The 11,808-nt window shown below is 33.6% G+C and overlaps 2 protein-coding genes across 3 annotated transcripts; both read right to left on the minus strand.

The window, feature by feature from the left end:
* Positions 1–1,109: 1,109 nt before the first annotated feature.
* LOC119635494 lies at positions 1,110–2,764 on the minus strand (the record flags this gene model as incomplete). Its single annotated transcript, XM_038030316.1, has 3 exons — positions 2,680–2,764; positions 2,415–2,588; positions 1,110–1,288 (listed from the first exon to the last, which is right to left on the minus strand). Coding segments are annotated over exons 1-3 (435 nt in total), but the record flags the coding sequence as incomplete, so codon positions are not given.
* A 908-nt stretch (positions 2,765–3,672) lies between these two features.
* Positions 3,673–7,129, minus strand: LOC119635521. 2 transcript variants are annotated; one of them, XR_005247066.1, is made up of 4 exons: positions 6,959–7,129; positions 6,685–6,861; positions 4,733–5,020; positions 3,673–4,063 (listed from the first exon to the last, which is right to left on the minus strand). XR_005247066.1 is itself a non-coding variant. In XM_038030349.1 (3 exons), exons 1-3 carry the CDS (start codon positions 7,014–7,016, stop codon positions 4,812–4,814), a joined length of 444 nt encoding a protein of 147 aa, XP_037886277.1. In that variant the 5' UTR covers positions 7,017–7,129; the 3' UTR covers positions 4,454–4,811. The 2 variants fall into 2 exon arrangements, 1 of the variants encoding a protein (XP_037886277.1); XM_038030349.1 differs by lacking the exon at positions 3,673–4,063 and having other exon boundaries at positions 4,454–5,020.
* Positions 7,130–11,808: the final 4,679 nt, after the last annotated feature.

An 11,808-nucleotide genomic window follows, 5' to 3' on the forward strand; every position in this document is an offset into this window, starting at 1 on the left:
TATATATATATATATATATACGGAATAACATAGCATATTATTTTCTGCTTAGGAAGAAATCGTATGGGGAAAAACACAGTACAATCAGGAGAAAAGCTTAGCTTCATTCAATTCTATATGCTTTTAAGCTGTGGAAAGGAATGTGGACGAAATTTTTGCTTAGTTAATAATTCTTCTTCTTATTTACTTCTCAGTTTCATTGGATAATCGAGCAGAATTTTTGCTTCATTCCAATAAATTTCTTGAATAAATTTATTAGGAAATACCTTACGATTAAGTAATTGTAAATAAAAATATTTGTATGTTATTGAAAATAACTGGAGACTGAAGGGACTGATAAAACATCTGTGTACTACTTATTTTGAAAATTAAATCGATATAAAACATTAATTAATCAATTAAAGTCTTGCCATATGCCGTGATGTCTTTCTGCTTTCATCAGACTCCAATTTGTAATCGTCGAATATTGTGATGATAAGGGAATAAAAGTTTTCTACAAAAATGTGTCTGCTACCTAATGCGTGATAAAGTATTTAAGAGGTAGGCAGAATTAATTTTCTGCTTTGCTATGTTGACATTGCATTTTTTTCATCATCTTCTGCGTCGAGATATATTATTTGAAATTATTAACTAACGAGTTAAGGAAGGAGTGGTAGATAACGAAGAAAAACGAGAACGAAGCAAAAGGCAAAGAGTTAGTGGAACGACGGTACGTAAGATTTTTTTTAACGGCCTGAATTTAGGTATTATGAGAAACTATGAGGCATCTCTTTGATAAAAATTGAATGACTCGATTGTCTCTGACATGTAATTTCCTTAAGTTGGTGCAATGTGTTATGTAACTGACGAAAGAGCCGCGTTATTGGCAAAAAAAATTCGATGAAAAGCGTCTTTGACGAAAAATTCTCCATAGATTAGTAGTGCAGAGTACGGTTTCAAAAATCTTTACGCTTCATTTTTTTGCAGAATTCTCTAATTATTAATTAAAGTTAAGTGAAATAAATATTAATGTTAAAAATGTATGTAAAATTCATTTATTCATTATTTTTATCATTTCATAAATTTATGAATTTTCCCAATATTAATGCAAAGATTAACGTAAAATATTTTTGCCAATTATTTTTAAAATCATATCGATTATTGGCTTTGTTGCAATAATTATCATCGTCACATACATAACAGCCCAATTCCTGTATAGACATCAACGAGGGATCTGTACGGCATCCGGCTTCAGTATCGTTAATGTTGCCAAAGAAACAATGACGCATAATTTTCTGTATACCCCTTTCTTTGAAAAAGAAAAAAAAAAAAATGAAATTGATTTTTTAATTTATTACTCTATTGCTGATGGATATTTGCAATGAATAATGAACAAAGTTTAGCCTCGAAAAGCCTCTGCAAGCATCAGTTTTCTCGTGACGTTTGTCTCGTTTAAATATACGCTTTAGTGGCTCAGTAAAAACATACAAGTCGTTAAAATTTAAGTTATCTATAGAGTATAAGAGCCCACCTAGACATAGATACTCATTTTATTGCGTACTGTTGGAACTTTTGTAGCCAAAAAAATTAATATTGAAATCCGTAGCTTATAATTCTTAGTTTAAGTTTGTCGAAGAAAAGTTAAGGAAAGTTAGCGCAGTTCGCCTGGAATTACTAATAATATTGACAAGTAATAAACAGCCTTGAAATGGCTTTATAATAACTCAAAGTTTGTGAAACATTTCGTGCTAGCACTGATCGAGGTATTCTAAAAAAACATTTCAGACAGACTGACACGCCTGCAATTTCTAACTGCACGTATTTACTTAATGTTAATAATTAAAAACACGGTCATGGCCCATCATTCAATAGCCTACTCCACTTCACCCAACACAGTTATTTATATAACGACTTTTCAACAGAAGGCCTTTTACTCGATGTAGTCGAAGAAGTGCAAAAGTAGTTCAGTTTATCGAGTTTGGCAGAAATATTTCCAAAATTGCGTCCTGTTGAACACAAGGAAACAAGAAGGACAGACGGTCGGACAAGCTTAGATCGATACAGAAAGTGACCTTGAATTGATCGGTATTATAAAAGTTTGGTATACCTCAAGTACTTTTGCTTTTTGCATATAGCCGCACCCATGCAGCACAAGTTGTGTAGGGTGCAATAATATACGCAATACTAGCTTTATTTTTACGCAGTCACGACGGTCATTGTGACCTTATAAACATTACCTTGTAACGTGTAATAAAGTATAATATGCCAAGCAGAGCAATTCTTCAAAGTGTCATAAAACAATTTTCCAAAAAAAAAAAAAAATTTAACACAAACTACATTTCATTGGCGAGGTTCGAGGCAAGACTAATTTCAATTTTTCGCATTTTTATCGCGATGGACATCGAAAATTCACTATTCATTTTATTGTTAGTTACCTGTGTATAGTTTTTTCACACATGCCGTGGCATTATGAAATTCTTTATCAATTTGCAGGTAACGGGGCGGCGCTATATGGTCGCAATCCAATTTGAAATAAAGTTCGGCTTCAAAATCTTCACCACAATTGATCTCGTATACCGATTCGCATGAGTAACATTTAATCGCAGAAACTTGACCGATAATTAAACAAAAATAAAAAAAAAAAAATCAGGAAATTTTTAAACCAAATATTTACTTAGATAAGTCAAGTTTTGAACGAACCTGTTGCCACCAGAGAAATTGTAGCCAATACCATTAGCAAGTTGTGCATTTTGTTAACATTAAAAAATCTTTTTATTTTCATTCATAAATAAAAAAAAGGAAATCCTTTTATGCAATACCGTTGTTTATTTTTATTTTTTTTGTTTTTTATTAACGCACGCAATGAAAAAAAAAAGACATTAAGTCGCGTCAGACATTATTTATACGGTGTAAAGTATATATATATATATAGATATATATATATATATTTTTCTGTACATCTCATCTCATCACATATTCAAAAATATGTACATTTATATATATATATAAATAAAAACTTATTACGGAATATTTTCAAAACATGATAAAACCGATACTTTCTTGCTTCACGCTTTTAGCCGATATAGGCGCGGGGTTAATACTCTTTCCTTTTTGTTTATTTTATTTTAAATGAATTTTTTTTGTTTATAAAAATGTAAGTGCTGTGCTTTATTGAGCATTCTAATTTACACTAAATTTTCATTTTCCAAATTTTTTTAAAAGAATTTTTCAGAAATTTTTTATATTTTGGAGCTCACTCTGCAGATTACCTCTCGTTTCTTATCTCATTTCGTACTCATTTTGAAAAGTGCCCCTACTCGCATTGCATCTCTCGAAGATTCTCAATCATCAGAAAGATATTTTTTTCAATTTTTCCCTGTAGTTGGCAAAGTGCCGGTGGACTTCTCTAAGAGAAAACTTATAGGCGCCTAATATCTTCTGTTTTCGCTCTGATCGTCGATTTAATTCTCTTTTCAATATTTTATTTATTTTTATTAAAAGTGAAAAGAAATCACGTAAACGCGAACTTGTGAAAATGTCTAAAGATCGTCTTTGATGATTTGTTAATAAAAAATGCATCCAACAATAAATGAATTACGACCTGAAAAAAGGTAAAAAAGGAAATTTTTTATTAGAGTGTGTGTGTGAAGTAAATGCAGTAACGGAATGCCACTCAGAACAGAAAGAACGTGCCTCAATTTCCGGAAAGATGACAGAAAGATCAGGATCACCAAGGGATATCAAGTTTGTTCAGATGTACGCAACACTCAGAAGAGTTTATGATGGATCCACCTTTTATTATAGCTGCTGGTTTAGAATTGCTTTCTGGTTCGTTTCGGTCCATTGCCTTATTTTCTTGTGTTCAATCAATATTTTTATGAAATATGTTGCAAGGACGAAAGCTATTGAAAATGTTTTGGATCGGTCCACCCTTTCCACGACTCCACGTACAATACTTTATTTTGAGAAGTGGTTTTATGGGATAATATATGGGGGTAATATTTGGACATTCGAATTGCATTGACAGATTCGGCTGGGCCAATTTTTGGAATCCCTCCCCTCCGCTCCGCTCATATAAAGGTTCCTGTGACAACGGATGCGTTATATAGTAAAGAGGTATAATTTTTAATAATTCATGGCAAAAATTATTTCATAATAGTAAAGTGACAAAGAAATCAATCGTACCGAGTGTGGCCCACCTAGATCTATTTTTTGCATACCACCAGGTATTTAAGGATTCCTCCCATGTAAGGGCTTTCATGAAAAGTATGCCTTTGCATAAGGATAATGTTTACTTTTTGATGTATTATTACCAAAACGATTGAATAACTGTATTAATCGAAGTCTAGTCTAGTATCTGGCCTTGCTCGACTATACTGTTCTTGTTTCTTTTATATTTCTGGAAGAGCTTTTTCGCTTCTACATTTGTTGAATTTTATTGAAAATTTGTTTTAAATTGATTTAAACCCAATAATTAATAAAACAAATAAGAAGGTTATAATTGGTTTGTATGTGCGCTACCATACCATGAGATCATATTGATTGTATCCTTAACCATTTAAGAAGACTTTTTTTAAAAATTTTTGGCAAAATTTATTTGATTTCTTTCAAATCACGTTTCATTGCAATCACCTCTTCTCACATAATTAAATAATATTCGATTTTTTTTTTTTTAATTTGAAAAGCCTTTAAGAGGCTCTGACTTTATTCGATATACAAATGCTTTTAATTACTTATGAAATTGCTTACTCACTGTTTTGGATTGTAACCAAAAAAGAGATTGTTGTGAAGATTTTGTGAAAAGTTTCTTAATCTAATGGATATTCAAGCATCTAAGATAGCAAACGTGCCAGAGTGAAAAACGCTACAATGGCCAATGCCATGGGACCCGCAGCATTGGAACTATTGCAAAGATTATCCGCGCAAACATCACAGGACAGCTGTTTGACAAAAGGCAACGATGGATCCGCTTGGCAGCCCGTTTGAGTATTGGAAATCTCACCGAAATAACAGGAACGTATTATCTGTGGATGACCGTTAACTGAGAAAAAAAATTCAAAGTATAAAATAATTAACTCGTATCGCTTTGCATTCTGGATACAATTTAAATATTGAAAATACTGCCCCCTATAATTAATAAGTTAGTTTGTATGTTTGCAAAAAAAAAAAATTTATATAAACGACTTTGGGTACATTGTACACATTGCAAAAAAAAAATTTCACAGGTTTGAGAACAATAACTTCAGTAGGCGTATATGTATGTATATGAATGTCAAGAAATACAATTGCGCATCATTCATAGTTTTGCGATGACTTCAAACAATGCTAACAACAGGTAAGCGGCAATTACTAGCTATTAGCGCTTTGTATTTGCCGCTAAAGGGCCAGGTGTGATGGCTTTGGCATAATTTGTGCGACGCAGAAAAACCGTTAGGTCGATCAATCTCAGGTTTCAAATTGATTTTATTAAAACTATCTTCTCATTTTAAAAATCAATCTCAAAGAGCCTTAGCTCAGTTTAGTTTCAGTAGATTGCCAATGGCTAGACATCTATCAGAATTTCTACAAAATTCTATTCAAAACTTTGAAGGCATTCTCTTTCAGATTATGAAAATAACAGAGATCAGGTGGCTTTCAGGTACAGAATGAAAGGAATGACCTTCGCGAGTGGAATTAGGAACCTGTTTGATTTACTAGGTTCAAAGGCCTTAGATGTTTTTATAGTTAGTATTCCAGCTTTAGTGTAGATCCTCTCAAATGCAGGATTAGCGGGCAGATTGGAGAGGGGGCGACCGGGCGAGGAGTGTTGGGTGGCGAGGGGAGGGCGGGGGGGTCAAGTTATCGCTTGCATTCAACTTATGAACCAATTGAGTTTCGTCTAACCAACTTGAGCACCGCACTACGCACTACGATGTTAAACTTTCGAAGATATCTTACGTTACCTAAACACTGCATTTTGCTCGATCCACCAGTATTCGTAATATTTCATACACTTCAACTGTTTGTCATACACCTTGCCCGTACCGAACGTATCCATTGGGGGAGATGACGTGATAAAAGTATTCAAAACACAATTTATTCTCACGATATTCATGCAAGTTAAAGTATACGTGCGTACCAAGCGCTAAGATAACTTGTTTATATCGCGCGAAGTCGCACAATTTGCTTACTCTAATGCGAAAACATGCAAATACTAAGCATTTTCGTGATATGATTTTCAAATTAAAACCGCTGTCAGCCGCTTGCGATTATAATAATCGTAACCTTGCTCATTAGGGTTTGGGGAAACCTGGTATATGCTAATCATGTTATTTGTTTTTTTTTAACTTAATTGAATTAATTAAAAGATTATTTTAATTGAGCCTTAGGAAAACTTGCGAACAATATAATTAAATTCAGTTGGCTTAGTTGCCCCAGTTAACGAGTTTATGAATTATGGAAGCGTATGGAAAGTTCAAGAAAATTGAGCCCAAGTCAAATAAATGCAAAAAGAAAGAAGAAAATTGTTTAATAACTTTGTTTTTTGAGTTATATTTATCCCAAACATTGTGAAATTGAAATTTGAAAACAAAAATGACATCATTTCAATGCCAACCACTCATCCATATATATAAATATATGTATATATATATATATATACATATATATATATATGTATATATTTATATCTGTATATAAACATAATATCATATATATTGTACTTACCGGCTTCTAAAGTTTTCTTCATGCAACCAGTGGCATTGCGTATTGGAAAGATTGATTGCAAAAATCTAGGCGGTGCTACTCGAGAACAATCATATTTCATAACATCATCCGCTTCAAAGTGTTCACCACATTTTGTATTCGAAATTGATTCACATTGATAGCAATGAATTGCAAAGGCTACGATTTAAAAAAGTAATTTATTTAATATACATTACATACATATATATATATATGTAAATATTGTGATGAAAAAAATTTTTTTTTTGTATTATACTTGTGCCAGCTAATACGGCGATGACGGTCAAAGCGAATATATATTTAATATTAGCCATAATTAATTTTTTTTTGCAAAATTTTTAAATTTTAGATCTCAACAATTTATCTCGTCTAACTTTTGTTTAAAACTAAACTGATTTTTTGTTGCTTGAATTTGTTAACTGTAGAGTTGTTAATGAATGCTATTCGATATAAACTGCTTTAAACTCAATAAGAGAAAATTTGTGCGTTCTCTTTTTATTGATGACCATACGCTCTAGGAGAGAGAGTGCTTTTGAGTTATTTTTCTACTTGAGTTTGTTTTCACATACAATTCGTTTCGGCGAATTTTCGATACCTTCAATAGTTGAAAATTGTAAGATTATTTGAGATGTAGGCGTGTTGTCTGTCTAATCAGCTCATATAGTAAGGAAAGTCTTATACCAACTTTTAAATCAACGTCCTCTGTAGGTTTTCTTACAGTTTATTGGACTGCGGTCGTGTTGTTTATGTATATTTGCACCGAGATCCATGAATTGTAACTCATAGGTTTCTTCTAATGTGGGTGAAGTTGTTTTTACTTTCTTTTTCTTTAATGTGACCTATTAGTCAAGGCGCGTGCCCTCTATGTGTAGCACGATGATAACTAGAAAGATGTGGGACCAGATAGTGACCAGTTCAACCTTTATATACGTCAAGCTTTAGCTCTCTATTTAGATTTTTTAAGATGTTTAGAGATTCAAAAACAGGCGGCAGACAGGTTGGTGGCTGAACACTCCCAATTGAGCTGGCGAAGAATGTATATACATGGTGATGTCTCTAATGTGTGTTTCTTTGTACTACGAACGGAAAAAAGAATCTAATACCCTCGCATTTGGTGGTGGTGGTAGATACAGCAATGAACCCAATAGGAAAATTACAATCTTTTCGATTTCCTTAAATATCTCATAATTCATAGAATAAAAGCGATTTTACATTGTCACATGAATATAAAAGATTTCAAGGCCTTCAGCTATCAGTAAGTAATGTAAGTGTGCATTTCAGAAGTTCCACTATTCCATTTTAAATTTTGCGAGGATGAGTGGATCAATAGCAGACGACAGACCGATGGACATGGAAATATAATTTGATTGACCCAAATGTGTATGCGTCATGGGGTCTCTTCGGCGTATTTCTGGGCTTTATAAAAGGGAGGAAATCACCCCACTTCATAAGCACATAAGCCGAGTTGGAAAAATATTAAGAAAATAGTATACCACTGCCAGGTTTCAGGGTAAGGTATTGTGGAGCTCGAAGATGAACATTAATTAATTAATAGGATACACAAACTGACCAAAAGTTCAAATATTCTAAGAGCTGATGGCCTTAATTGGTAATTTTAATCATCTTCCCTTTCCATTCAAGAGTTTATTGCTTTAGGGTAAGTAAATTATAATATGATAATTATTATAATGATAATAATATGATAATAATGGGATTAAAAGTTTTTCATGAAAAGTTTTATAAATTTTAGATACATTTTTCTATAGAAATTGTTTATTAAAAAAATTTTCATTAATGTGTTTATTAAGATTATTTTATATCATATGCGACGAAAGTAAGTTACTTCACATTTGGTTTTGCGTATAAACTCGACATACGCATGAAATCGTAATCTTTCTACTGCGAAAGCCTTTAAGATTATCACAGTACACTCCACTGGGGAACCTAAGTTGTCTCGTTGCCAGGATGCCAGAATAAGACAGAAGTGCAGCAGGTACTTGAATGCTTGCATTGGATTCGGATCATGGCGCCTTCATGTCTTCTACAGCGGCCGTTATGTGGAACGCAAACCTAGTATACGTCTGCTCCTCTAATGAATTTCTCTATACCTATTAACCTATGTTCCTTATATGCCTTCTTCAAATATAGTATGGTTGATATTTCTGTCAACTGGTGGGGCTTTGAGTGCAAATTTCCTAATGGATACGCGTTAATTTTCAACGAACACTACTAACAAACGTTTAGATCTTGTATGCGAAACGATGAGACATCTTATTCACTAATTTGCTAACAGTACATGCTTTGGTTTTTTACATATTTCACCGAGAGATATGCTTCGTTACTTTTTATACCCATCATTGACGAAAGGAGGTATACCCATTTTCTCACAACATCTGCAACATCTGGAAGGAAAGTTCAAATACTCTCCCAAGTGTCTTTATTCTTGATCAGTGTCAAAATCTGAATCGGCAAAAGCAGGTCCGTCCGTTCGTCCGCCTGTGATAAAACTTCTCCTGACAGCAAAAATTCAAATATCGTTCTCGAATTTAGTAAAAATATTGAAAATACTTGAGCGCAAATTGACATAGATAACAGGTCAGGTCCATTAAAGGATATGCATACATTAAAGGATATGCACACATTACATATTAAACTGGGCAAAAAGAAGGAAAAATTGCAAAAAGAAAAACGGCCTCGCTGCCTTAGCTGCCTATTATTATAGAGTAACGGAATCAAATCTTTCTTTTTGCTATTTTTTTGTGGTGGATGTAAACAATTCGGCCACAATCGAATACAGTTTTCTTACTTGTTTTTTTTTTTTTTTTGTACATTTGCAAATATATATTTTAACAAGTCACAAAACAGAGAGCCCTATGGCGAATCTTGGACACACTTCATATAAAAATAAAGCAAAGCTTTCTTATTTGATGATCAACCGATATGTGGATGGAAGGTATTTTATTTCTTCGTTATATAATACGTTAAATTTTGTTTTTGTAGCTACAGTATAATGTCGAATTTCATGGGCGCTGATATCTTGAGTTTTTTTTTTTTTTTGGCCAAATTAAGTCTCACAAGTAGTTTTTCAGCAGTCATTAAGCCCATGTCAATAAAGAAATTATTACCATAACAAGTGACAACCATTGGCACAGTCATGGATTACCGTCGTCTAGTGGCAGTGGCAGGCTAGGACCATCAAGATTTCGATTAAAAGTTAGTCAGGTCATCATTTCTATGCGTATTTCAGAGCATTACAAAGAGCTTGAGATGGTCAGTGTACCGTCCTGTTGGTACATATCAGAAAAGCAAGCATTAATTTGGAAATGATGTCAGCTCAATAGACTAAGCTTACGGTGGCATCTGTTCAGTATTTTAATGTATTAAGCGGTTATTTTCAACATTCTTGCGTAAAATATGGAGAGCATTGAGTTTGAGTTTTAATTACTTGTCCTATAGTTACGAGCTTTTATTACAAAAATTATATTAAGTGAGCAAACTACTAAATTTTTACAATGCATTAGTTGCAACCATTAAATAATTAAATTCATTTTATGTTTTTACAAACTACAATTATATACATGACATAGCGATGAGTTGTATTGAAACATTGAAAAAATTTGCGATTTTTACGACTCGTTCCAATTATCTAAACTAATGCATTCAATAAATAAATTGCAAAAAAGAATCATTACAAGTCCGTTTTTTAGGTAAGTCCGTTATTCGATATCTGAAAAACTACACAAATTTGTACATAAACACTGATCGCGATGTTTCTCTAAATAAAGTGCGTTATGACACTGTTCCCTCTTCTACACGCAGTGGAAAGCGGGCAAGAAAATTACGTTTGGCTGCGGGCGAATACTCTATACCCGCACACCAGCTTCAGCTTAAAAAAACTGAAAAAAAAAATGAAGTTTCATTATCGTATAATACCGGTTGCCCGTTTCTGTACGCCTGCTGCTTTACTGTAGAATCATCGTTTTACCAGCTGTGAGTAATGAACAAAATAAGTCCGTCTTTTTTTTCGTTTAAATATGACCACTAAGGCCGGGGATGTTCTCTGTCCTTGTCCCCTGTACGTAAGCCGCGGTAATGGTCGGGGAGAAAAGTAGATGCGGACTGGCTACGTTCCACTGGGTATCTAAATTAATGGCTGAGCATTCATTGTAGCCATGCCCAAGTATGGCCAAACCGTACTGAGATTTAAGCTCGCGAACATTAACTTGATAGTCGCGACCAATAGTTAGTTGGTTATGCGGCAATTTCACGGTCAACGCCTTTTTTTTAAATATAACCAGTCCCTCAAAGGATATTCTTTGTATTTATATGAATGCAGTGACGTTTAAGTAGAATATAGTGCAGACAGATAGAGAGAAAAAGAGAGAGAGTTGTGTCTTCACCGACCCATCTCTTACTGCATCTGCGGTCAACGGCAACTCTAATTAAAATATGGTCTGTCGGACTATTAATTGGGTTCGCGTAAACCGATTCGAATGTTGTGCTTCTTATTAACTAGACTACGCAGCCAATTTTCTTGCAAGTTTCTATAACTGGAAAATGTTTGCTATAGACATAGATCTACAGATTTGCTTATATCATATCAGAATTTGATATTGATTAGGAGTCGTTGATGCTTCATTCTGCTTGTTGGAAATGCTTTGGCAAAGTGAACATAACTCCATCCTTTAGTGCTGCGTATAAAAAATTACTGCGATAAAAATTAAAATACTCAGTCATTTTCAGGCCGCGTAGAAATTCAGAGACTGAATTCAATTTCCAAGACCGATGACTAAAATTGTTGAGATCATATGTTCTTCGTATAGATTAATATGTAATGTCTTTACAAATGAATAAATTACTTCAAGCAGTTGACAAAACAAACGCTGCCCTTTGTTCAGTTTGGTACATAACAAAACTTTTCCAAGATTATATTGTTTCAAAGTAATGGGAAGTGGGCTCCATAAGTCGGTTTATTATGTAGAATAAACTACGCCAGGTGATCTTTCATACACTTTGAAAAACCTTCCGATCATTAGTTCAGGAATGGATCCAACAAGCTGGAATTGGCGGCAAAAAAAGGGTTAAGCTTGATAAACTGACGAGTGG

Source organism: Glossina fuscipes, unplaced genomic scaffold, assembly GCF_014805625.2.
Source record: "Glossina fuscipes isolate IAEA_lab_2018 unplaced genomic scaffold, Yale_Gfus_2 26, whole genome shotgun sequence".
NCBI lineage: Eukaryota > Metazoa > Arthropoda > Insecta > Diptera > Glossinidae > Glossina > Glossina fuscipes.